The sequence below is a fragment of the Macrotis lagotis genome, chromosome 1, assembly GCF_037893015.1.
Source record: "Macrotis lagotis isolate mMagLag1 chromosome 1, bilby.v1.9.chrom.fasta, whole genome shotgun sequence".
Taxonomy (NCBI): domain Eukaryota; kingdom Metazoa; phylum Chordata; class Mammalia; order Peramelemorphia; family Peramelidae; genus Macrotis; species Macrotis lagotis.
The window spans coordinates 327,553,730-327,579,882 of NC_133658.1; the positions used below are offsets into that span (position 1 = coordinate 327,553,730).

The window sequence follows — 26,153 nt, forward strand, 5'->3', positions numbered from 1 at the left end:
TAGTGAATTACCTTAGGTCTGGGTGAAGTCATGTGTTTGAATGGAGTGAAGTTTAAAGAAGTATGGATTGTATTTAGATACTTCAAATATGGATTTAGATACTTAATAACTCTGTGACCCCTGGGCAAGTCACTTAATCTCTGTTTGCCTCAGTTTCCTTTATCAAAACAGCATCTGCAGCTCAGGGTTGTTGTGACCATCCAATATGATTTTAAAATGCTTGGCACAGGACCTGGCACCTGATAGGCAGAATGTAAATGCTTATTCTCACCATCATTCCCCATACCAAATAGACTGCCCTCCAGATGATGCTCTATGGGGTGTTTAAAGAATCTCTAGTTATAGCATATAGATAGATAAGATAGTTATATAGGCAGACAGGAGATATTTAGCAAAATGAATTAGGAAAAATGCCCCTGTGTTTTGTAATTAGATAGTCTCATGTTCATAGGATCATAGATTTAAAGTTGGAAGGGTCCTCAGAGTCCACCTAGTTCAACTATTATTTCATTTTACTGATGAGGAAACAGACCCAGGGAAGTTGTGACTTGCTCAGTATCATACTACTAATAGATGCTGGAAACAGGATTTGAACTTAATTCTTGGCTCCATTGTATGCTTTTTCTCCTTACGTCCAACATTGATTTATCTTTTCTGCATTACAGTTATACTATTCCCTTCCATATACTGCTTATTAAACTAGAAGAAATATTCTTCACTTTTCCACTTCCAAGTTCAAATGTCATTTCTTTTTTAAAAATGTCTCTGATTTCCCTCCCTAGAAATTCTTTGTACCTTCTTCAACTTGATCTGCTACCTCAATGAATGTTTTTATCCTATTTTTATGTTGAATTTTGTTATTTGTATATGTGATATCTTTCTAGTAGATTGTAAACTTCATGAGGCCAATGACTATTATAAAAATTCAATTTGATAATCTAAAATGTTTTACCAGATTTGGTGAGGTAATTGAATAATGAAGAAGTTTTTGGTGACATTGTAAGATAATAAAAATATTAACATGATCTACGGCTACATCATGGCATAGTATTGCCTCCAAGGAATTGAAAATGACTATCACTCACTCAGTGGACAATGGCAAGAAGCCTGGTGGGGATGAATAGGCAGTTTATAACTAAGGGTCTAGATTAAAAGATTTTATCAAGAAAAATTTTTTTTAAATAGGGCACAGAGAGGGCAGCTAGGTGGCGCAGTGGACAGAGCACCAGCCCTGGAGTCAGGAGTACCTGAGTTCAAATGTGGCCTCAGACACTTAATAATTACCTAGCTGTGTGGTCTTGGGCAAGCCACTTAACCCATTGCTTTGCAAAAACCTAATAAATAAATAAATAAATAAGTAACATGGACCAACTCCTTGACTAAAGTAGGGGATAATTGATGAACAATCTATGAAACATCAAGAGAAAGCAAGAATGGCCCCCAACATATAGAGTAGCATATCAGTGGTGAACCTGCCATGGTTAGGAGTCACAGGAGTAGAAGGCATGGGTGGGTTTTGATCTGTATTACTGAAGGGAATACCTATATTGAGGAGATTGCAGATGTAGTTAAGATTTTGAGTATAATAACAACTCATATTTCTAGATCCTGTTGAGGTTTACAGGTCTGATAGAAAAAAATAAAAACATATGTACTTTTAGTTGCTGCCTATGTGACCTTGGGCAAGCATCTCAACTTCTTTAGGTATCTGTAAACTTGAAGGCTAGATGTGGCGGTACCTCCCTATATTTAATGATTCTGGAGAAGCTAAAGTTTGGGGATCATTTGAGTTCAGGAGTTCTGAGCTGTAGTAAAGCAAAAGTCAATTGAGGGTCTGCATTAAATTCAGGCACCACTGCAGTAAAATCTCATGAGCAGAATGTCAGCAGAACAACTAAGGAAGAACAAACATTTATTAAGCATGTATTACATACTAGGCACTGTATTAAGTGTTTTATCATTTGATCCTCACTACAGCTATGGGAGGAAAGTGTCATTTATTCTTATTTTCCAGATGAAGAAACTGAGTCTTAACGTTAAGTCATACTACTACCTGAGGCCATATTTGAACTTGGGGTCATGGTGACTCCAAACTCAGTCATACTTTGTCCAATGTTTCACCTTACTGCCTTTAAGAAGTCCCAGTCTCCAAAAATAAAGTAAAGTGAAGAGATTTGATTAGATCATAGTGTTATGATTTAGATCTGGAATGGACCTTAGCATTTAGTTTAATCCTCTGATTTTTCCTTTTTTTCTATTTTTTTTAAATTTTGGAGAGGTTTTATTTATTTTGATTTTTACAATTTCCCCCCATCTCACTTCCCCCCCACACAGAAGGCAGCTCTTTTTTCTATTTTTTAAAAATATAATTTATCTAAATTTCTTAAAATTATATTTAGACATATCAACATTCATTTTTGTAAGTTTTCTTCCTCTCACTTTTCCTTTTCCCTCCCCAAGACATCAAGCAATCTGATACAGGTTATACATGCATAATCATGTTAAATATATTTCCATATTAGTCTTTTCTGTGAAAGAAGAATTAGAACAAAAGGGCAAAACCAAGAGAAAGAAAAAACAAAAAAAGTGAAAATTGCATGCTTTGATCTGCTTTCAGCTTCTGTAGTTCTTTCTCTGGATATGAATGGCATTTTCCATCATAAGTCTTTCAAAATTGTCTTTGATCACTGAGTTGCTGAAAAGAACTAAATCTATCATAATTGGTCATCATACAATATTGCTGTTACTGTATATAATGTTCTCCTGGTTCTGATCACTTCACCGAACGTCAGTTCATGTCACTCTTTTCAGGTTTTTCTGAAATCTGCTTTGCTTATCATTTCTTAAAGCACAATAATATTCCATACCATTCTTAAACCACAACTTGTTTAGCCTTTCCCCAATTAATAGGCATTCCCTCCTCAATCTCCAATTTTTGCCACAAAAAGAACTGCTATAAATAATTTTGTACATGTGAGTCTTTTTCCCTTTTTTATGATCTTTTTGAGATATAGACCTAGTAGTGGTATTATTGGATCCAAAGGGTATTTTCAGTGCTATAGCTCTTTCAGCATAGTTCCAAATTGCTCTCCAGAATGATTAGATCAGTTCACAACTCTACCAAAACTGCATTAATAAAATAAAAACAAATGCTTTTACATAATTTTCATTATAGCTTTCTCTCCTCTCCATCCCAGAGAGTATGTATGCCTTTTATGGGAAAAAATATTATTCTATTTTTTCCAGTTAACTTGCAAAGTTGGTTTTCAGCATTCATCTTTTTGTAAACTTTGAGTTTCCACATTCTCGCTCACCTTCTCTTCCCCTTTCCCCTTCTTTTGGCAGTAAGTAATCTAATATAAGTTGTGCATGTTCAGTTGTGTTTAACATATTTCCAAATTAGTCATGTTGTGAAAGGAGAGTTAGAACTAAAGTGGGAAAAATGAGAATGTAAAAACATTTTAAAAAGTTAACGTTATGCTTTACTTTACATTCAGACTCCATAGTTGAAAAAAATTTTTTTAAGAGATTTTAAAAGCCAATTCGGCAAAATTAAGCAACACATCTTGGATTTGATTCCAGATCTTGAAGCTCTTTATAAATGTACCATGCTAAGAAATATCTGAGTGAGCTGATATTTGGCCCAGGTCTCTTGACTCCCAGTCTTGAAATCTTTCAATTGTACTATACTGCCTCTCTGGTAGTAAATTAGTCCTATTCCTTGTAGGTGCTTTTTGAAAATTACAAGTGTACTTCAGAATCTTTGTATAAAATCATAAGTCTTTGACAGACTTATCTGTTAATCTATTTGTCACAAGATAATAAAAACATAGATTTAGGGTTTGGTTTTTTTTGCAAGGCAAATGGGGTTAAGTGGCTTGCCCAAGGCCACACAGCTAGGTAATTATTAAGTGTCTGAGACAGGATTTGAACTCAGGTACTCCTGACTCCAGGGCTGGTGCTTTATCCACTACGCCACCTAGCCACCCCAACATAGATTTAAAACTAGAAAGTGCTACCTTGTCTTGTTCCCTCATTTTACAGATGAATAAACAGACCTAGAGAAGGGGGAACTATCTTGTCCAAGGTTTTTGATTCCAATTGACAGAGGCAAGATTTGAACTTTTCCTCTCACTCTGAATCAGATGTTATTTTGAATGTGTGAACTTTATTGTGAATATGATTAATGTAATTAATTAATAGAATTTTTCACTGCAAGTTTTGTGTGTTCATGGAAGAGAAAATGTTCCTGATTAAAATCTGAAGGCTTTACTGAAGAACCTTGTGATGTAGCATTGAATTTGCTTCTAATATGTTAGTGCATGTTTACATTTTAATGGTTAAATGAACAAATGGAATGTGGAATATAGACCAAACTCTTCTCCCAAATCTGGCATTTATATAACCTCAGAATACCTTATAATTGGTATTATTTTTCAGTGTGTACTAATAAATATGTGTGTATATATTTTATTACAAAGAATTTTCTTTTTAGCATGTGAGCTAATCAGACTAGCAAATTATGAGATTTTATCACTTGACCCACAGAATTCACGAGCTTGGATGTGAATATTTTTTCGGTTATTTAAAAACATTCTGAGGAAGAGTTCATAGACATCACTAGCCTACCAGAGACGTACAAAAAAGGGTTAAAATTCTGTGTTCTAGACTAACCTCTTCATTTTTAGCTCTAAGATCTGACACCTAGAGAAGTAAAATAATTTGCCCAAGGTCATAATAAGACTCAGGCAGGACTTGAACCAAGTTCCAGCTCCAATTTCAGTTTCATTTCCTCTATGCTATCTCTCAGTGGTAGTATCAAAGAATTTCTAGTTTCTCCCTCATTATAGAGTGACAATATCTGTTTTATCTAGGCTTTTAAAACTCAAGTATCAAAATATCAGTATTTTCCAAAACTGAAATGCATCTAATCTCATCAGTGTGGTTATTCTCACCATTCTTGCTTATATTTTCTGTGCTCTTTCTTTGTGACTTGTCCATGCATTTTTGTTGGCTTACCACCATGGGGTGGGGCAGGGCACAAGCTGGAGGTGTCACCCATTGTACTGGGGTCTGCTTTGGTTACTGGTTATCATTGAATGTATCATTAGAGCATGTGAACTATTTGTTGGTTATTCCATGACTGGGCGATCTCTTTTCTAGTTACTTTTTTTCCTTTGACAGCATTCTTTAGAACCCTACTCATACCCACCATCCTTTGGATGATTCTTGGTTCAGTTTTTCAGATTATAGAGCACTGCCACTCAATCTAAAAAGAGTTCTGAAGCAATATTAGTGTTCTAAGACACTTCATGTCCAGGTCAAACAGGTGAAAGTTTGGGGGCATTTAACTAGAAATTCAGCAAAGTGAAACAGCATTCCAAGCATAGGGGATAATGCAAGGAGAGGCCTAAAGACCAGAAAATGGAGTCTTGATCAGGAGGTGGAGAGCAGTTGTTTGACCATGGTAGACTATGGTAGAGATGAATGTAACTTAGATTGGGGGGGGGGGGGAGACTTTCAGCTCATCCAGTGGAATTTAAACTTTACTTCAAAGAATTGGGGGTAATAATGAGCTGCTTTCTGATTTTGAATAGATAGATGACATGCCTTAGATCTCCATAAATAAGCATTAATAGTTTTAGTTTTTTTTTCACAACCATGCTAAGAGAATACTAGTGTCATGTGATGGAGCACTGTAGGCAAAGGCAGAGGACTCAGACTCATTTCTCAGTTCTGCTACTAACTTACCTGTTTGTCCTTGGATTTGTTCTTAGTCTCTTTCCCCTGCCTGAATCTTGGCATTCTCATTTGTAAAGTGATAGGATTGGGCTAGAAGCTGGTGCTTTCCAGCTCCAAAGTCTTGATTTTTCTGTAATAGAATTATTATTACTGACTTTAGGGACTTCTATTTCTACAGATGAGGAAAAAGGTCTATATAGAGAAAATGACCCAGTGGTGGGGCAGCTAGGTGGTGCAGTGGATAGAGCACCAGCCCTGGAATCAAGAGGATCTGAGTTCAAATGCAGCCTCAGACACTTAATAATTACCTAGCTGTGTGACCTTGGGCAAGTTGCTTAACCCCATTGCCTTGCAGAAAAAACAAAACAAAAAAATGACCTAGTGACAAGATTTCAAGGCCAGGTCTTCTAGCTCTTTCCATGACCAGTGTTGTTTCAAGTACACCTGGGTCCCTTTCAGAGTATTCCAGTTTTAGATCAAAAAACTTCTCATTATTTCTTCTTACTCTGGAAACTCATATTTCTGGTCTCTCTTCCCACGTTGTGAACCAACAAACAAATTCATTTCACTTTCTCTGATGATGGACAATTCATCCTTTAAGGGCTAATTTATTGGCAGAACTCTTTATCACTGACCAGATATATTTTATGGAGAGGGAATTTTTATTAGGATTGGAGGTGCTTTGCTTTTCATTTTGAGTATTGTTTTCTCTTTCTTTAATTTAAAACTTAGCCTTTCTTGGGGCAGCTAGGTGGTGTAGTGGATAAAGCACCAGCCTTGGAGTCAGGAGTACCTGGGTTCAAATCCCGTCTTAGACACTTAATAATTACCTAGCTGTGTGGCCTTGGGCAAGCCACTTAACCCCATTTGCCTTTCAAAAACCTAAAGAAAGAAAAAAAAACTTAGCCTTTCTTTTGTTCCTCTCCTATAATAACATTTCATTTAGCATAGTCTTTAAATTCTGTATTTACACATTTTATAGGGGAAAACTATCTGCTTCTCTTGCCTTTCCTCTCCTCCTCTCCCTCTGTTTTGTGCTTTCATTGCCTACCTGAAGCTTATTTTCTCTAGACATTTCAAAACTTATCTCCAAGAACAGGATAAACACGAGGTTAATTTGAGCCAAGATTGTCTTCTATATCTAGTGTTTCAGGGGCTCAAGAACAGACTTTAAATTCTTTTGGAGCAAAAAGATGATAAAAGCTAAGAACTGAATCTGTATGAAATTTTCTGGTCTTTATGTTGACAACTGTGAAATATGGTTATTATCAATATAATTCCTGGGCTGGTTTTCAGACAAAATTAAGATCTATTCTCAGTCTGAATGACCAGCTCTGGCTGCTTTTCCTTCAGACATATGCTGCGGGTGGTTATTTCTCTTTATTGTGAATATTGCAGTGTATGTTTTCTTTTGCACTAGGGACTTGGCTGCTTCTTCCTCTAAAAGTTTTCATTCTTTCTCATTTTTTATAACCAGCATAGTTACATAATCTGCACAGGATAACATTTTAAAAGGAACCTTGATAAGATAGAACTACATCCATAGGAGGAAAACCAGGATGCTTAGTGGATCCCAAATTATATCATGATAATTAGTTTACGTAACTGATAATAGTCTAGAGAAGTACAGACTTTAGGATGATGAGGGGAAGGAGAATATGATAAGATAATTATTTGGGAGAGGGATTAGATTCATTTGTAGTTTCTAACAATAGAACTAGAAACATTGCTTGGAAATTACAGACTTACATTTTACCTCAGGATAAAAAAGGATTTTGTTACAATTTGAACTTTCAGAAAATGCTATCTTTTTAGGTGGTAAATTCCTAATCACTGGAAGTATTCAATTAATGGCTGGATGAACATTTGTCAAATTTTAAAATTTGAATTAATCACCTTTAAGAACTCTTTAAATTCTTTAAGATACTATTTTAATATGTCTCCAGGGCATTTGTAATATGTTGCCTTCTGCTGGATAAGATGATGAAATCCAGGCCTCCCCATTAGTTCCTGTGTGTAGAGTTAGTACCTCTGAGATCTTCTGGGTTTCAGTCCATTGTTTATGTAAATGGGTATTCCCTCTAAAACTGTCCCCACTGCCACTGTCTATCTGTTTGCATTCCCACAAATGAGAGGACTTCTCTCCTGTCTGATCACCTCATAGAATCTATTCACAAAAGTCCATTGGCAGGAAAGGCAAGAAGAGTGGCAACAGCAGGGATTGTAGTACAAAAAATGTGAAGACACACTCAGCCCCTAAAATTCCATACTAGATAGATGCAATCAGCACCAGATGCAGTTCAGTCAGACTTCACAATTTTCAGGGGTTTGCATCAGAACACAGTGTTTACCCAAACAACTCTCACAAGAAAACAAAACCCAAATTTTTAGGATCTTGATACTTAGTCCTGGTTTTCAGAAAATTAGATTAATTTTTTTACTGAAAAATACCTGATGTGATACATAAACTGAATTGCAGAACAGAGGAAACACACTGCTTTGGGTGGTGATTGTAAACACACTTTTTGAGCTCTTTAAATTTTATTCAGCATCTCATCAGTAATTCCTTTATGTCACATTAATAGCATAGTCAGAACTTCAAATCAGTAATATGTCATTAAGCTCCTTTCTTTTCTCTTTTTAATCCTTTAGTTCTCTGTTTAGTTGTTTTTTAATCTTGTTGGAAATTACTCTCTTCTACTTTCATTTTTTAGGTTGTCAAACCCCCTTTCACTCTCAAGTGATTGTATTTAAAGATTTAGCAGTTAGGTACATTGTAGACTTCAAGGCCCAGAGGGTCATCAGGGGAGGTATTCTGACCACTCCTGTCTACAGCAACCTCTCTACTCCAGAAGATAATGTTCATGAGCTGCTGTAACTGGGAGCGGGAAAAAATCCCTTGGTGGTTAACTTTTTAGTGATAAGCCTTTCTGCCCTTAGTTGGCTGGATATAACAACAGTAGCATTATATAGTGCCTACCATGTGCAAAACATTTAGGCTAAAGACTTTACATTTTCACAGCAATCCTAGGAGGGTGCTATCATTATTATCCTCATTTTACAGTTAAGGAAACTATAGGCGGTTTCTGAAGATAGGTAGAGGCTAAGTAACTTGCTCAGGTTCACACAGCTATTAAATATCTGGGGCAGGATCTGAACTCAGACCTTCCTGACACAGGACCTTTGGTACCTCACTGCTTCTGCTTAGCAGATTTAATACTGAAAGGAACTTCGAAGATTATTTTATTTCCCCCTCTCCCTAGTACATTTTGCAACATAGATGTTGGAGAGTTAATTTGAGACCTATGTAGTTAAATGGCTTAACTTCAAATTCACACAGATAGTTCAGTGCCAAAAATGAGATCTTCTGATTCTAAATCCAGCATTGGGCTAATCCTTGAGCTTTTCCAACTTGAAAAGGCCCACCAGAGTAGTTTATTTTCTGTTGGTATCATTTTTTAGAGAGTAGGGAACTTTAGACTCAGTTTGGAAGCATAATTAACATAAAAAGGCATTTTATAATTTAGAAACACATTCATAGATAGACAGATATGAGGTCTGTCACTGGCATAGACTTGAGTTCAGATACTGTCTCCTAACTGTGACCTTGGGTAAATCATTCACTTCTCATTTGTAAAATGCAGATAATGGTCTCTGCCCTGCCCATATGGTTGGCAAATGGGGTAGCAATAATAAAAATACACTTATGGAATGCTTTAAGATTACAAAGTGTTTTATGTACCTTATCTGATTCTCATAACATCTTGCGAGGCAGGAACATATATTGTTCTTATTCTACAGATGAAACTGAGATTGAGAACTGAGATTTACCAAAGGTCATAAAACTTACTAGACTTAAAAGTTGGTTTTGAACTTGATCTCTCAACAGTCTTCTTTCTATTCTTCTGTGCTGCTTTATAATTGGGTATTAGAACAAGAAAGGGCCTTAAATATAAACCAGTCTCCATGTCCCTGCTTTTTTTACAGATAAGGAAAGTGAGGTACAAAGAGGTTAAGTGATTGCTCAAGGTCAAGATACTTCTTCTGGTTTCCTAGAATTAGTTATAGTGAGCAGTGGATCATGTATTAGTTGGGTCTTTTCATCCCATGGTTAGCATTATTCTAATTTTTTAGAATTGTAAAATCTGGGTGTAAGTACTTAGCAGAGCTTGGGAATTGTTAAGGCTCAGCAGGGCTTGGTAATATAGAATGTCAAGGACTAGAAGAGACCTTAGAATGTAGAATGCCAAAGCTGGATGGACTTCAGGACACAGTTCAGAGGGGAAACAATCTTTAGAACATAGAATATTAGATCCTTCAAGTGTTACAGCCAGAAGGAATCCAACAAGCAAGTTTATGTTTCTCCCTCTCCCACCTTGGGCTCTCCCCCCCCCCCCCCCCATCTTGGTCATAGCAAGTTTGTAGTAGAATAAGGATTAAAATCTAGGTCTTCTGACTCATGATGATTTAGAAGACAAATATGTAAGTAATCAATTTCATTTTTAACATTTATAATTGAAATTTGTTATATCATGTGACTTTAGATACAATTTAATTTTCATAATCCCAGGGCTATCTCTGAATAGTCTGTCAAGTATTCCCATCAAGTATGTCTATAATTTTTCTCAAGAACTAAGTTATATGCTGTTAAGTATATGTAATGGTCCTCTTAGATGGAGAAGAACATTAATTTGCTCCCGAGTAACCAGTGCATCCAGTAGTACAGGCTCTTAAATTTTACTCTGCTGCCATTCCAAATCTGAAAATCACTTATGTGGGAAGAGAAATTCGATTGAAGCTATATACAAGAAAAATGTGGAAAAGTTCCTTAGCTCTCCTATTTTGGACCTGCACCATAGCAGATGTGGAAAGGTAATCTATCAGTTTGTGAGTGTCTACAAAATGCAACTCTCTAGATAACAGGTTTAAAGTAAAGATTTAATACAGTCTCCATCTCCTATGATGTTGCCGTGACAGTTTAAAACTCATTCTCTAAATCTCAGCAGACTTTATAGCTAGCAGTGGGCCAATATAAAGTTTAATAGCATTGCAACACATAAATCATCTTTTAAAGATGCTACTAGTAGCTCCAATATTAAATGCAGACAATCGTCTGTGTTATAAATAATTTATCAAACACCATTTCAGATTAGCCTTCCATGCTGAGTTATTTATTTTAGCCTTTACTGTACTATTCCTAAGGCACTTTTTGAAAGATCCATTACTGGTCAGTTTAATGAACTTGGGGGTCTGTTTTGTCCCCTCAAGCACGCTGGTACAGCTGTGGTGACCATTACACAGCCGATCTGGACCTCTCGGTGCCTTTTACAAGTGCTGCCCATTTGTCATGGAGTGGTAAATGGAGTTGCACATTGGAGTCCAGGGACACATTGTGTGATGTAGTGATGGAGACAAACAGATAGCTCTATAAAGTGCTGCCTGTCACAGCTGACTTGTATTATAGTACATCACTCTTATTGTAATCTCATTTAAGAAGCAGTATAGACCTGGGGGACTGATATTCCCAGTTAGCTTGGTCTTTGTAGCCATAAAGCAGGGAAGTACTCCTTTTATATTCTCTGAACTTTTGAGGGGAGGGTGTGCTTTTGGTTAGGATTAATTATTACAGCAACTCTTTCATAACACTATAATGAAGATTCGTCAGCATTTTTGTTATAACCACCTTTTCTTGGCCTCTTGCAATTTTACATCCCTTCATGCCTTGTGTTGACTCTTTTTAGAAATTATTAAAGTTTTCGGGAGAATGGTTGGCTTGTTTATTAAAGGAAACTCACAGCTTTGGCAAAAAAAAAACATTTTAAGGCAGTTTTAACTCAGATTGATTTTTGGGTGTCACACTATTGATGCAGGGTGAGTAGATAGAACTTAGATTGGGAGCAGTAGGGAAGCCAGAGGACCTGAGTTCTAGGCCTACTTCTGCTACTTACTAACTGTATGATAAAGGGAGAGTCACTTGTCTGTAAAATGAGTTGGTCATACTAGTAGATCTCTCATGCCCTTTCAGCTCTTGTTCTGTGCTCTATGTTGTAGAGGTTCATGTCTTCTGTATTATAACACATTTAGTTGTAAATATCTCTTCCAGTTATATATTCTTTGTGCTTTAATGTTCTAGGTTCTAATGTCCTGTCCAGTTCTACTATTCAGTCCACTTTTTCTAGCACTTGTTTTTGTCTTTTTTTTAAGGTCCTTCATTTGCTAACCTTCTGGGATTATACTTTGTATATGAATGCACATAGTTCTGATTCAGAGGTCCTAAAATTTTTTCCCATTCTATACATAGGAAAAAAAAAGCTTTCTTTGACCAACTGGATATGCTTTTTCAGTGTCTAGTAGTAGAGCCAAGCTAAGCTGATCTATCCTCACTCTGTCATCTAATCTCCCTTGTGACCATTGGGATAAATTTGTGTGACAGCTGGCCAGAGTTAGGGGTGCCTAGTCTGTGGCAGCTAAAACGATCCAAGTTTTCTAGCCCACGTGGGACTTGAACCCTTAACCCTAGCATCATTAGCATTATGTTCCAACCAAAATTAGTTGGTCATAGTTGAAAATTTAAACCTTTACTGAGCTAGCCTTTCTCTTAGGTAAATGTCTCTTGTGACATGGATACTATCTGATTCTTTGAGCAAGTGGTACCTGCACTTTTTGTCATAAGGGATTAATTCTGAACAGTGTGAATGCCTTCTTTCTGTGGTTTTACATTTGCACTTGGTTTCTTCTGTAGATTATAGTCCTCAAGTTTTTTTCTTGATGGTTTTACCAAAACCATGGCACTTCAGACTGAAGATAATAGATGTTTTATTGATCCCTAGAGAAAAAAAATTGTGCATTATCAAGAACATTTTCTTCTTGATTAAACGAATTATTTATCAAACGGCAAGTCAGAATATTTGTATTTGAATCCTAGCACCAACAAATGATTAATTGTAGTATTTGAGCAATTCACTTTGCATATTTGGAGGGCATATTCTACTCCTATTCTACAATTTCTTAAGGAAAGCAGTAGCAGGTCAAGAATTGTAGATGATTGGGTGGCTAGGTGGTGCAGTGGATAGAGCACCAGCCCTGGAGTCAGGAGTATCTGGGTTCAAATCCGGTCTCAGACACTTAATAATTACCTAGCTGTGTGGCCTTGGGCAAGCCACTCAACCCCATTGCCTTATAAAAACTTAAAAAAAAAGATTGTAGAATTAAAATAAAAGGTCTATACTGTGTCTTGTCATCCATATTTTGGTCACTGTCATAATTAGACTAGGACAATAGGAAACCTATTACATGCTTGTCTGTCTAGAGAATGCTGATTTTGTCTTTGGAATAGTTGTCATGTTAGTACAAAGTGAGTAGGAGAAGAAATGGTTCCTCTTCCTTGAGAGCTTGATTTGAGGGACATGTGGAACAGCTGATTGGATCATAAGCAGTTCTGGGAGGTCTGTGTCACATTAAGGCTGTTGGCAGTAGACTCATAATAATAATAATTGCTGCACCTCGAACTGATATGTGTTTTAAAAAGTATTTTCACATTTACTTTCTAATTTGAATCATTGAATGTCAGCTACATGGGCCTATGAGATCATCTGATATGGGTCTACCCTTCTCATTTTACAGCTGCTAGAAGTGTAAAGTGACTTGTTCAAGTTCACAAAGTTAATTACATTTGGGGCACTTCATTTGGACTCAGTATAGCAGGTTGTCTGCAACTTTTTCAGCCCTAGGGCAGGTAGGTCTCTACCATTAGTCATTTGTGGTTGTTTGCGGTCAAAAGTACTTACCTGACTCTTCAGGTTGAATGCTTAAGTTCTGAATTTTAACCTTTAGTTTAACTTATTTTAGCCTAAATTCTTTACATCATTTTATTTTTTGTTTTTTTTTGCAAGGCAATGGGTTTGAGTGGCTTGCCCAAGGCCACACAGATAGGTAATTAAGTGTCTGAGGCCGGATTTGAACTCAGGTACTTCTGACTCCAAGGCCGGTGCTCTATCCACTGTGCCACCTAGCTGCCCCCTCTTTACATCATTTTAAAAGAAATAACATTGTAGGTCTACAATCCCCAAATAGAGATTATTTCATGTAGTTCTTTATTTTTTAAAGTGGCTATCTTTCTAGTTCCTTCCTTATAATAGACATGACCTAATTTGGCCTCTTTAAGGGACTTGCTAGTACCATCTCTTTCAAATTGCCTCTCAGAAAAAACCTTGTCATCTCTACAGAGAATATTAGTAAATAAATATAGGATTGGAATTACTGCAGTTTTTAGTGTCCTCTGTGTCCTTTACTGAGGTAATAGCATAAGGATTATAGAATCAGTTTATTAAAGCTAGAATTTTAGTGTGAGAAAGATCCAGTTTTAGTAATAATAATAGCTGACCTATATGCATAAAGATAGTAGGTGTAGGTAATTATATATATGTGTATACACACACACACACACACATATCAAGAGATAACATCTTTTAAATGTATGCCTGCTTTATAAATTACCTTCTTTGAACAGTATAACAGCCTAATAGAGTAGGTACTCCAGCTATTATCACTGTTTTTATGGGTGAGAGATTTAGAGAGGCTCAATGACTTCTTTATAGTCACATGGTTAAGGAAGTCAGGTCTTCAAATTTGTTCTCTATTATCAATGCCTACCATATTGCTTCACACACATATCATCTAGTCCAACCCTTTCATTTTTTTAGAATGGAAACTGAGGCCCAAAGGGGTAATGTGAGTTTTCTAAGCTTCTGTCACTACTGGGTACTAAAGCTAAGATGGAAACCCAGCTGTCAATACATCTGGCATTATGATCTTTGTGCTATATCATGTGGTAGCTCCAAAAGATTCTATCATTCATTAGCTTAGCATTTGCTTACAACTTATTTCCCAAAGAAGTTTGAAGATGCTTTAGATAAGAAACTTTGATCCTATATTGTACATGAAAACTCTTTTCTGCTCTATCCCGCCTGAGTTGGATGTGACCAGCCTTCTTGTTTACCATGATTAGAAGATGTTAAGAATTTGACATCATTTTATGAAGTACAATTATGGGATCCACTGGTACTTTATAAATGTGATAAATGTTTCTGAGCCTGAGATAGGCTTATTCTATCACAGAGTTTGCTGGGCTCAGGTCACCCAATTTTTTGTCTCTTTCATTTGAGTCTGTAGAGGGAGCTAATGTTGCTGGAATAAATTGTTATTGCCTGGTGCTGCCAGTGCAGAAAGTAATTGGGGGGAGGTTCTTCTTCAAAACATTCATGTCTGCATATTAGTCCTGACTGACTTCTTACAAGCTTCTTATCCCATGTGGTAGATGACTTCAATGTTGGGACTGGAATATGGATCTGGGAATTTTCTGCTTTTGTGAGAACATCGGAAAGGACTATGGAAGGGACCTTAGAACATAGAGTGTTAGAATATATACTGTGAGAATGAGAAGTAACTTTAGAACATAGGATGTTGAAATTAGAAGGACTATATATATATAATGTTGGAATAGGGAACAAAGTGTTAAGAGCTGAAAGGGTTGGGATGTTTCATTCCTGGACAAGGCTGAAATAAACCAGACCAAATTTCCTTGTTTGGAGTTATGACACGGTTAGAATTTATGTATTTAAGCTTTGTTAGTTTACTTAGTTTTGGGGAATGTGCTCTAAACTGAATTTCCTAGTTTCTTGCCTGGATTCTGAACTATTATAACTTAACAGACTTTTCAAGTTTGACTTCAGATACATGCCCGTCCTGACCACCTTCTGAGAGCATTTCATCACTGACTTCTCTCCTAGACTCCCATTCTTGGTATTCTTCCTCTTTCCTGTTTGCCTTGTCCTACCTGCAGACATTGAGGATAGGGTCTGGGCCTAGGACTTATTTGGCACTGGGAACTCATGGATAAGGAAACTCTATAAATGGAATTTGGTACCTAGTCTGCAATTTACAGACTTAATATGGTTATATGATTTGCTGGAGTCGTGTACATGACTTGAACTTGGACTTGACTGAACTTGAACTCAGGTCTTTTTGGTTTCGAGACCCAGTTGTATATCATATGCTATATAATGACTCTCAATTATAGAACTAGAAGACTTGGAAACACTGATTGAATTTCACAAGTCTAATTTACATATAGTGATATACAAAGGCACTATTCTCACTTTGTTATCTTCTTTCCTTCCTCCCCCAAAATTATTAGATCTCTTCTCCCAGTCCCCCACCCCAAAGAAAGACTTATTTGAGAAGTGGTATTCTTTCTAAAAATATCACATTTTGTTTTGAACATTGAAAAATTAATTGCATATCTCTAAAATTTTTAGTAACACTGAAATTAAGAAACAAAACATTATACTTTAGAAAACAATAGACTTGCAGTCTTAGAGTCAAAGACTTAGAAGTACCTTTAGAAATTTTCTAACTCAACCCCTTCTTTTGACAGAGAAGTAAGTTATGTGAGGGTAAAGTGACTTGCCTACAATCACACAACTGAGTCAGGATTTGAAATCTCCAGGCCTATGATTCTGAAATCCAGTTTGTGCTGGATTTCCAGTTGGAAATCTAGTTTACTTTGTCATAGTGCTAGAAAGCAGCTAGAATCAGAAAAGACTGAGTTTATGGCTCTTTCACTTACTAGTAGTGTCATCCAAGGTAAATCAAATCCCTATCTGGGCATTGAAAACCTACTTGAACCATATATAGCCTCTGTAATATCTGTGACAGATGGTTGATCATTTACCTTCTGCCTGAACAACCTAGTGATACAAAACATTTAAAAGTGACTCATTTCATTGGGCCTACACTGCTGGGACATGCTCCTCCTCAAGTTTTTGCAGCTTCTACTCATTGAACCTCCTTTGTTTTCCAAGGTCAAGCCATAACAGCCCCAAACAACATATTTGAAGACAGTGATTATGTTCTTTCTAGGTGTCTTTTCTCCATGCTAAAAATGTTCAACCATTCCTTGTGTTATATGGTTTGAAATTCTCTTACTATTCTGATTATTCTCCTCTGAAAATAGGATTATAGGATTACAGCTGAAAGTGACCTTAAAGATTATCTAACTCCCTCATTTTATTAATGAGAAAACTGAGAGGCTCAGAGACATTAAGGGACTTCACTGCAGTTAAAGAGATAGTAAGTATAGTACATGGTAGTGGAGAAATACAAAAGGAGGGAGTTGTGATCAGCAATGGCAACGGTGGAAAAATATGGAAGTAACTTTTGCTATGAACTTATCATAAAGAATGTGACCCACCCGCAACAGAGTTGTTGGTATTGGAACAAAGACTCAAGCACATTTTTTATTATTATTTTTTGGGGGTGCAGGGCAAATGGGGCTGGGTGGCCCACCTGGGGCCACATAGCAGGTTGATTGTTGGGTGTCTGAGGCCAGATTTAGACCCAGGTGCTCCTGGCTCAAAGGCCAATGCTCTGTCCGCCACCTAGCCACCCCTACTATTATTACTATTTTATTTTATTTTGGGTATTTTTTTTTCTTTTCTTTTTGGTTTTTGCAGGGCATTGGGGTTTGGGTGGCTTGCATGTCACACAGCTGGGTGATGTTGGGTGTACGGGGCTGGATGTGGGCTTGGGTGCTCATGGCTCCAGGGCTGGTGCTCCATCCACTGTGCCACCTGGCCATACCTATAATTATTACTATTATTTTTTTTATTTTAATTTTTTCTCTCCCCTTTATCACTTAAGTGAGTCTATATTTTTTGGGGGGAGGGGGTATTTTCTTTACTCTTAAACAAGAATATGTTATTAATGTATAAAAAAACATTTGTACAAAATGAGAATAAATAAATATTAGATATTAAAAAAAAGCAAGCTAAAAAAAATAGATAGTAAGTATCTAACCAGGGATTCAAACTCATGTCTTCTAGCTCTAAATCCAAACCATGGTGTCCTTCCTAATTTGGCACCAGATTTTATTTTCTAAAAGAGGAGGTCACATAAAAATGAGGAATGCCTAGTTTGAAAAAAAAACAACTCAGTAATCATTAAGTATCTGTGTGGAAGGTTGAGGGGAATGTAATTGAACATGGAAAAGTCTTTCTAGTTTCTTTCAAATGATCTATTTGTAACTCAGTATAATTTAATTTAACAAACATTCTCAATAGTGCACAACACTATTGCTAGGCACAGGAGAAAATAAAGTTTAAATAAAATATAATTCTTGTCCTCTTGAAATTTAGAGACAAGTTGGTAATAAGCATTTACACTCTCTCACACACACACACATTCTCATTCACTCTGTGTATTTTATATTTTATATAAATTTTATATTACATAATAAATACATTAGATATAAAACAAAATACTCTTTTGATATCTGAAAGAAGTATGTTTCATTATGCATTTGCCTTTTATGGATAGGACTTTAAGCAAAGAGGGTAAAGAGCAGGAGAAGATGTTCCTGGCATAGGAAAAACAGGCAAGAAATACTGGGTTGTGATATGTTGACTAATCCAATTTGATTGACGCATAGGGAGTTTTATACAGAATGTTGGGTAATTCCTGATTTTGGTGAGCCTTGAACCACAGATTTGCATTTTGCTCAATGAACAGAGAGCCACTAAAAATGTGTATGGTTAGTTTTGTCAGTTATTTCTGTTATAAAAGAAGCAAGACTTATGTTGATTCTTGGTGTTATGTTTGGTCATGGTTTTGCATCAGATTTATTGACTATAAGGCAAGTTTTTGTCATTGTTTCTTGTTCTAGTTATTAAGACACAAAACTTAAGATTGCTAGTTTTACATTCAATGATGGCAAGCATTTATTTTTTTTTTTCCAGGAGGAAGAAGCCAAGAAGCTAGTAAGTGAGGCTATTTCAGCTGGGATCTTCAATGATTTGGGATCTGGGAGTAACATAGATCTCTGTGTTATTAGCAAGTCCAAATTGGACTTCCTCCGTCCATTTGATGTTCCCAACAAGAAGGGAAGCAGGTGAGCAAATTTGCTTTTTGCTTGTTTGAGCCCATAATGAGCTGGAAGTAATATGAAGACATTAGTTGTTAAAATATATAATGTTGGCACTTGAAAAGATTCTCTGAGCAACAGAATACAGAATCTTAAGAGCTAGAAAGATCAAACATCAGCTAGTCCAGTTCCAGAGTGGATTAGTGATTTGTTTATGAATACATAACTGGCAAAGGAGAGATCTAGGATTCTGACTCTTTAAATGTAGGCTCTTTTTCTTAGTGTCACCCTGCCTTCATTTTTTTCTAGTTTGTCTTGGGTCCGGGCCATTATTGTGCCTCTTCTATTCAGACTCCCTTTAAGAAAACAAGTCTAAGCCTTACCTTAAAGTTAGGAAAATTGTCATATAAAAAGTTTGCTTAAATTGGACATGTGTTTCTGTCCTGAATTTAGGTTTTGATTTATGTGAGCACTCCACTTTCCCCCATTAAAATGTGTGTTCCTTAAGGGAAGAGTCCATATTTTTGCCTTTCCTTATAACTTCAATGCTTAAGACAGTGTCAGACAGATAGTAAGTGCTTAATAAATGTTTGTTGACTTCCAGGACCACAGTGTGGGAGATGGTACAGTTCAGTGATAGGAGCTCCAATTTCTATTGATTTCTATGACACTAAATATAAATGACATTTTAATTTAAGGAGCTTGACTTCTCAGGGCTTTAATTTTTATTTCTTTAAACTAGAAAAGGTTGGACTATATGATTTCACTTAGGGTCTTGATAATGTTAATATGCTATATTTTATACTTAAGAAAACCATATTCCTATATACTTTCTAGCTGTGGTGATCTCTGGAAGCTGTCTTATGATTAAAATTATGAATGTTAGGGATTTGTGAACCCAGTTTAAGGCTGTAAGGTATTACAGACGTATTTTGAAGGGCACTCACCAAGGTGATGAACTGATCATTGATATAGAAACGGTATAATTCTTACTTAGGTGTAGAATTACTAAGGGCATGAAGCATCTCATGCTGTTATATTACAGGCGATGGCCATCCTCTGCACTGTGATGCTCTTTTCTGACCATGTACTGGTTTTATGCCCCCCCTTACACATGGGTGGTTTATATGGAAATACATTTAGAAATAGCAGTTTAATACATTGCATCCAGGAAGAAAGAAAGGATTTAATTTATTTGAAGAAGCAATGAAAGTAATATTCCATTTCAGTCAAGAAAAACACTAAATCAATTGTGTGACGTTGGCAGGGTGTTTCATCTCTCATAAAGTGATGATATCTAAGACCTTTGAGTTTTACTGTTCTCCTGGATCCATAAATTATCAGAGCCAGAAGTGGGCTACATGAAATGGTAGAGGTGGAAGGGACCTTAGAATACTAGAATTTATTGAAGCTGACCTTCTCATTTTACTAATGAGAAAATAGATCTGAAGGAGGAAAATACTCATCCAGAGTTATTCAACTCATTGGCTGGAGTCTCCTTATTGATACTCATGCTGCTCAAAGCTAGAGGGAGAGCAATTAAGTCTCAAGCAGAAGAGCCTGAAGAATGGAAAGCAGAGCACTTATCCCAGAATGCCATCTCTAACAGATGTGACTTGAGGATATGAATTTGGCAACTGGAGTTTAGGTGTATAGACCCCGACTTTCCAAGCACTTTTCACGTGTTTGGGTTAGATTCTTCTTGCAGTCTAGATACCTTCAGGGCAATAAAGCCAAGTGGGTCCAACCTTCACTAGAAATGCTCATTGGTTAATCTGAGTCTTAAGAGTTCCCTCAGATTTTGAATTTTGTAATCTGTAGTTATTAAATGGTTTGAGGATTATTTACACAAGTAAAAAAATACTACTTAGGACTTTGAAACTCAAGGAGGTAAAAAGGCTTTTCCTCTTCCAGTTTCCAAGCCAACAGTGAGCACTTCATTCAGAGTGGTGAAGATTTTGTTCCAGAGTGGTCATATTGTCACCACTAGAAAACTGAATCAGAGCATTCCCTTATTTGGGCCAAAAAAAACCAAGCCTGGTGGTGGGGTTACCTTGTATTCTAATGATTTGAAACTATAAACTCTTAGAATGAGAGAATAGTATAATAACAGCAAACATTTATTGCCTAACACATACAGAGCACTTTGTCAGTTAGGTACTTGGGCTGATCTTTTAAAATTGAAAGCTGGGAGGAAGTTTAGAGAGAAATCATACCCAGCTTTCTCATTTTTCCTCTCTGAAAGGAAAATGATGATAGTTATTAAACATTTAAAGTGCTCTTTCTTAAAACATCTAGTAGAGTGTCAAACCACAAGTATTATCACCACCCCCTTTTTGTAAGTGAGGAAACTAAGGCTCATAGAAACTTGACTTGCTTAAATTCTTACAATAAGTATAAGAATTTGTTTTCTAACACACCATGCTGCAAAGAAATACAATAATCCATTGTAATTTCATCTGCACTAATGCAACACACAGTGAAGCCCAGGGGAATCAGAGAGCCCTGAGTTCAAATTCTGATGATTACTGACTCTGTAACTTGATCATCTGGCCCCACTGTCTCACCTGTCAAGAATAACTTTTTTTAATAGTTTTTTAATTGATATCTTTTTACATTGCCTAGATTTTCCTCATATATAGATTTTCTCTCAAAATAATTGTAGATTATGTGTTTCTAGACCACCCTCAGGTTTTACACAGACTAGCTTTTGGCAGCCTATCAGACCAAAGTGATTCAGTTGTAGTGTTTGCTTACATCTTTGAAAAAGCTTCTTTTGTAGATTGTATTCTTTCTAAACTGTGGTTTTAGATATTGCATGGATTGGTCCCAGCAGAGACCTAGAGATTACTAAAGAGAACGCTCTTCCTCTGTACAAGTCTTCAGTTAGAAGGAGCTTAAATAATATTTGAGGTGCGCATGTCCTGTTCCAGCCAACAGTTTTCTGTGAGCCCAAATGAGGCTTGGATATTTATGGAAATGAACCTCCCAACTGGGGACAGATGGGAGGAGCAGTTGGGCTTGCATTGGCATTTGACAGTGTCTTAATTCCCAGCCCCAGTGTGAGGATTAACTGTTCAAATATGTACCTTCCAGCCTGCACAGTGCTCCTAAAATGCCTTGTTTCCCAAGTCAGAATGGTGAGATCTGATACCTCCAGCAATGCCAAAAACTCAGTTTATCACAGAGCGGCCCATTCCATTCTTTGACAGTGATGATACTGACCTGAAATCTGTGTCTTTATAACTTTCAACCATTGTTTCAGCTACCTCTCCCTGCCTTGCAAGTGCTTTGTGTGAGTGTGTGCCTTGTCAACTTAAAGAGTAGCTCAGGGAAGTTTCGATTTCTAACCTGAAAACGTTAAGGCAGCAGACTAGAAAGATCACTGTGGGCTGGTAATTCAATAAGGATTTGAGTCTCAGGTCTGCTAGTTAACTAGTTTACTATATATATATATTATCTTGGGGAAAATCCCTGCATCTCTCAGACCCAATTTACACTTCTGTTCTAAGGTCTCTTCTAGCTCTAACATTCTTTTTTCTAATATTTTATGTTCAAACATTCTTTTCAGCTCTGAGTTCACTGAAGCCTCACCTTTACCCCTTTTTCTTTTGTCCTTCATAGGTTTGGCAGGTACAAGTGTGAGAAAGGGACAACTGCTATTCTTACTGAGAAAGTCACTTCCCTAGAAATTGAAGTCCTGGATGAAACAGTACAGACAATGGACACTTCCTAAAAGGGCTTGCTCATCAATTCCTTTGAATCAGAAGGTTTGGGGGTTGCCCCTCCATCACCTTATATAAGACAAACAAATCACTAATAAACAAATGATAATTATGTAACTAAGGCAGATGTGCCAATTTATGGTGGGTTTTTTAAAATTGTTTTGATTGCTTTACAGGATGCTGAATATTCTCAAATTACAATTGCTGCTTTCAATTCTTTTTTCCTGTTTCAGGTAGGCATTATCTCCATTTTATAGCCGAGGCTGATAATTATCAAAGTCCTGTACCTATGAAAGTATCTAAGCTACAATTAAAAGATTTGAATTCAGATCCTCCTGACGCCAGGGCATGTGTTCTGTCCACTGCCCCCTTAAATACTTTTTTTCAAAATAAATTCCTGAATATTTTATAGCCGGTCCCTTTATCCTTTGATAGGTAGCCAGATCAATTGAACACAAATTCCTGTGGTCAACCCACTTCCCTGATCATTAGTATTTAAAAAACATCCACCGAAGACTGATTTTGGCTAGGAATATGCAGCCTTTGTACCACTGTGTTTGTTTACTGTTAATAATCAAATGGAGAACTTTGCAGTTGCCCAAGTTTGAGATAGTGCTTTGAAATTTTTTAGGCCCATGTGTATGTATATATGTATATAGTCTTGTGTCTGACAAATACATCTCAGGCCTTTTTAAGCTCCAGAATTCTCTATCTCCAGTTCTGCAAGTCTCGGGGAAAAAATTGTTTCTTCTGTCAAATGTTGAGGAAATTAGATTAGATGACATTATAGAGGTAGTTCTATTCAAACACACACAAGTAACCTTTCTTACCCCAGTTTTATTTCAGTAATGGAGAACAAATATTAAGAACAAAGCAGACACTGCATTTGAAGAAAATCTCAAAACCCTACATTGTGGCCACAGAAATAATTTCACACATTAGGGTGGGTTTGAGGCAGTGTACCAAACAGCACAAAATTCTGCTTGAGCCTCCCCATAGCTGTACAGACAAGCAGGAATCCCACCAACCAGAAGTCTTTTTCATTCTGACCCATTGATGCATCACCAACTCCCAGGAATGACAGTGTTGTCTGTGTGTAAAACACATTCCGTCCACATCCTTCAAAAGGTTAAGTTTACCATGAGTTCACATTTATAAGTTCATTTTCACAGTTAATTAGACCTGGACTAATCCTGGTGGGGAAAACAAGATAAGCAGAATATTTCTGTATACAACCGAGTCGGACATTTCTCTTGAATGATGCCATCCACAGTATTGGTTGGCCTTTGTCTATGAGTAAAAACCACACATATGTTTGAACCTGTTAAGGCTGACAGTGGTGGAACAAAAATATTGAAAGGAAACCTTGGCTATATTCAAGCAAATGGCTTTTTTAGAGAAAAATAGATGATTTTAAATGAAAATTTGCTTCTTGAATTCCTGATAGAGAGGAAGCACCTGGTGTAGGCGCCAGGAAATGTGAATTTTAGTCCTGGCTTGACCATGTCATTTGCAGTGTGACCTTGAGCAAGTCACTACCCCAATATAGGCCTTAGTTTCCTTCTCTGTAACATGAATAGTTGGATTAGAAAATCCTTTAGGTCCCTTCCAGCTCTAACATGCTATAATTCTAACTCTTCCCTACTTATTTAGTGAGTTATAAACAGATAAAAATATTAGCAAAATCTCCACTTTTCCTTAAAATTTCAAAACTACCAAACCAAACTAATACTTTTTAAACTTCCCACATTTTCACTTTGCAACAGAGAACACCAAACACAGAGTTTGATCATTTAAAAAGGATATGAAGGACTTAATTAAATGTACTATTAACCATTTGCAAAAGAGGGTTATTAGCAGTTATACAAATTACCAGTCCATGGCAAATCTTACATTTGTATAAACACTGACGAGACAATTCAATGAAGGAATAATTTTTTGGCATTTCACATTACAACTGAGATACAAAGAGTGCTTCACTGGAAATTTCCCTGAGACACCCTTGTTAACAGAACTAGCCTATATTAAGCACAACTGTTTAAAGAAAGGGCTCTTTGAAGAGGAATGGTAACTGTCCTGAGCTCCCCCCCTCATCTCCCACTCCCACCCCCACCCCACCCTTCCAAGGTTGCACTGCCTCTTCACTTTAAAGCCAGGACCAAAAACCTGCAGAACTACCCGGGCCTCTTTTCTGTTGTTCCATTCATGGGCCACTAGTCAGCTTCTTTGGAGAAAGAAAATTCAAGTAAGATTAAGTGATGATGGCTTTGTTGTGTGCATCTCTTTTGGACTCAGGTGCTGGCATTCCAGATATGCATCTGTTTGGCTAACTGGTGTACATAGCCAATGTCAGGTCTCTGGTCAGGATCTGGATATATGCACATACTGACCAGTTCCCGCAACTGAAAGAGAAGAAAGAGAACTGTATCTTACTGTGGAAGGAAGTTTCCTTTGAAGTGATTAGGGTAGAGACTGACATCCCAAAAGTCTGAGCCAAGACCTTCACTCTGTTCCTATTTTACTCAGCTGCTGAACAAGGAAAGCTTCTCTGGGTTGAGATCGAATTACAATTAAATCCAGCTAATTTGAGGTTTGAAATAGAACCCATAAATGCTGGTTGTATCTATAAAGCCTCCCCCCCAAGATAAAGGAAGAAACTATAAATAAGCCCATTCTTATACAGAAGAAAAGGCTACACATTTTGGCAAATTATATATTTCCACATTTCATTTTTAACTTCAAAGATTCATGAATTTCTTAGTGTGGAATACTCTACCCATCTTTGCAGATCTCCATTACTGGTTAGGTTCATCACCAAAAGAAGGTTTCTCATCTGCTTTTATTAGATTGGGGTCCAGGTGGCAGGTATAATCCATTGCTGGATCTCTATAGATTTAAAAACTTTTCCATCTTATTTGGCAGGCCATTGAGAACCTTGCACACAAGAATAAAGTTTCAGCAAAGAACTTCAAGGGAATGTTTAATATTTTAGAGGGGAAAGCATTGACATTTTCTCATACAATCTCTTCACATTGCAATGAAGCACTAAGCTATAGTACTGGTTAAGGTACACCATGGAACCTGGAAGCGTCGATATAAAATGGCAATCATGAAGATGCTAAAACTAGAGGACACAACTCAAGGATAGAGCTTATTGATCATCATAAATGCATTAAAATGCAAAAGGGTTACAGTCAGACTGCCCACCTCCCAGCCCCCTTTATTGTACACATGAAAGACGGGAGCTTTTAATTACACAGACTAAAAGCTGCTCATACCTCCAAGGCTGGGGGAGGAATAGCCTTGAGCCTCTGATCTTCTCATGTTCTTCTGATAGCCACAGTGCCAATTATTTTAATGGTAATTAAAATAATGACCTTATAAAACACACATCTTAAATTGCATCACCAAGCTCACTGCACTGTTTTCTCATTTAAATAACCAATGCCCAGCACACAGTTTTTGGGTTGCCAAAGAGGAGGAAGTACACCAGGTGAATGCATTGATTGTCCTGTGGGCTCAGCATTTCACAAGCTCATCTCAAGGATATATAAAAGATACTGAACCAGTTTAGGGGAACAAGAAGACAAGAGGGAGGATGCAAATAGCCTTGCGTTGTATGTGTTTTGTCTGCAGGGTCACTGACCTTGGAAGCCATCTAATCCAACTCATACCTAAAGGAATCCCCACTACAATGTGTCTGTCAGGTGACTATCCTCTACTTAGAGACCTCAGGGAAGGGGGAACCTCTTCCACAACTCCTGAGG

General features: G+C 37.0%; 2 protein-coding genes across 4 annotated transcripts in view; one reads left to right on the forward strand and one right to left on the reverse strand.

Moving 5' to 3' along the window:
* Nucleotides 1-22,503, forward strand: part of PSMB7 (proteasome 20S subunit beta 7) — a 106,585-nt gene extending 84,082 nt beyond the window's left edge. Inside the window, exons 7-8 of the mRNA XM_074211607.1 lie at nt 18,537-18,688; nt 22,286-22,503. Of these exons, the coding sequence (XP_074067708.1) occupies nt 18,537-18,688; nt 22,286-22,397 (264 nt within the window). The 3' untranslated portion in view covers nt 22,398-22,503. The remainder of the gene's footprint in view (nt 1-18,536; nt 18,689-22,285) is intronic.
* A 700-nt stretch (nt 22,504-23,203) lies between these two features.
* Nucleotides 23,204-26,153, reverse strand: part of NEK6 (NIMA related kinase 6) — a 128,534-nt gene continuing 125,584 nt past the window's right edge. For all 3 annotated transcript variants that reach the window (XM_074211606.1, XM_074211604.1, XM_074211605.1), the window contains exon 10: nt 23,204-24,788. In XM_074211606.1, the coding sequence (XP_074067707.1) occupies nt 24,678-24,788 (111 nt within the window). In that variant the 3' untranslated portion in view covers nt 23,204-24,677. The remainder of the gene's footprint in view (nt 24,789-26,153) is intronic.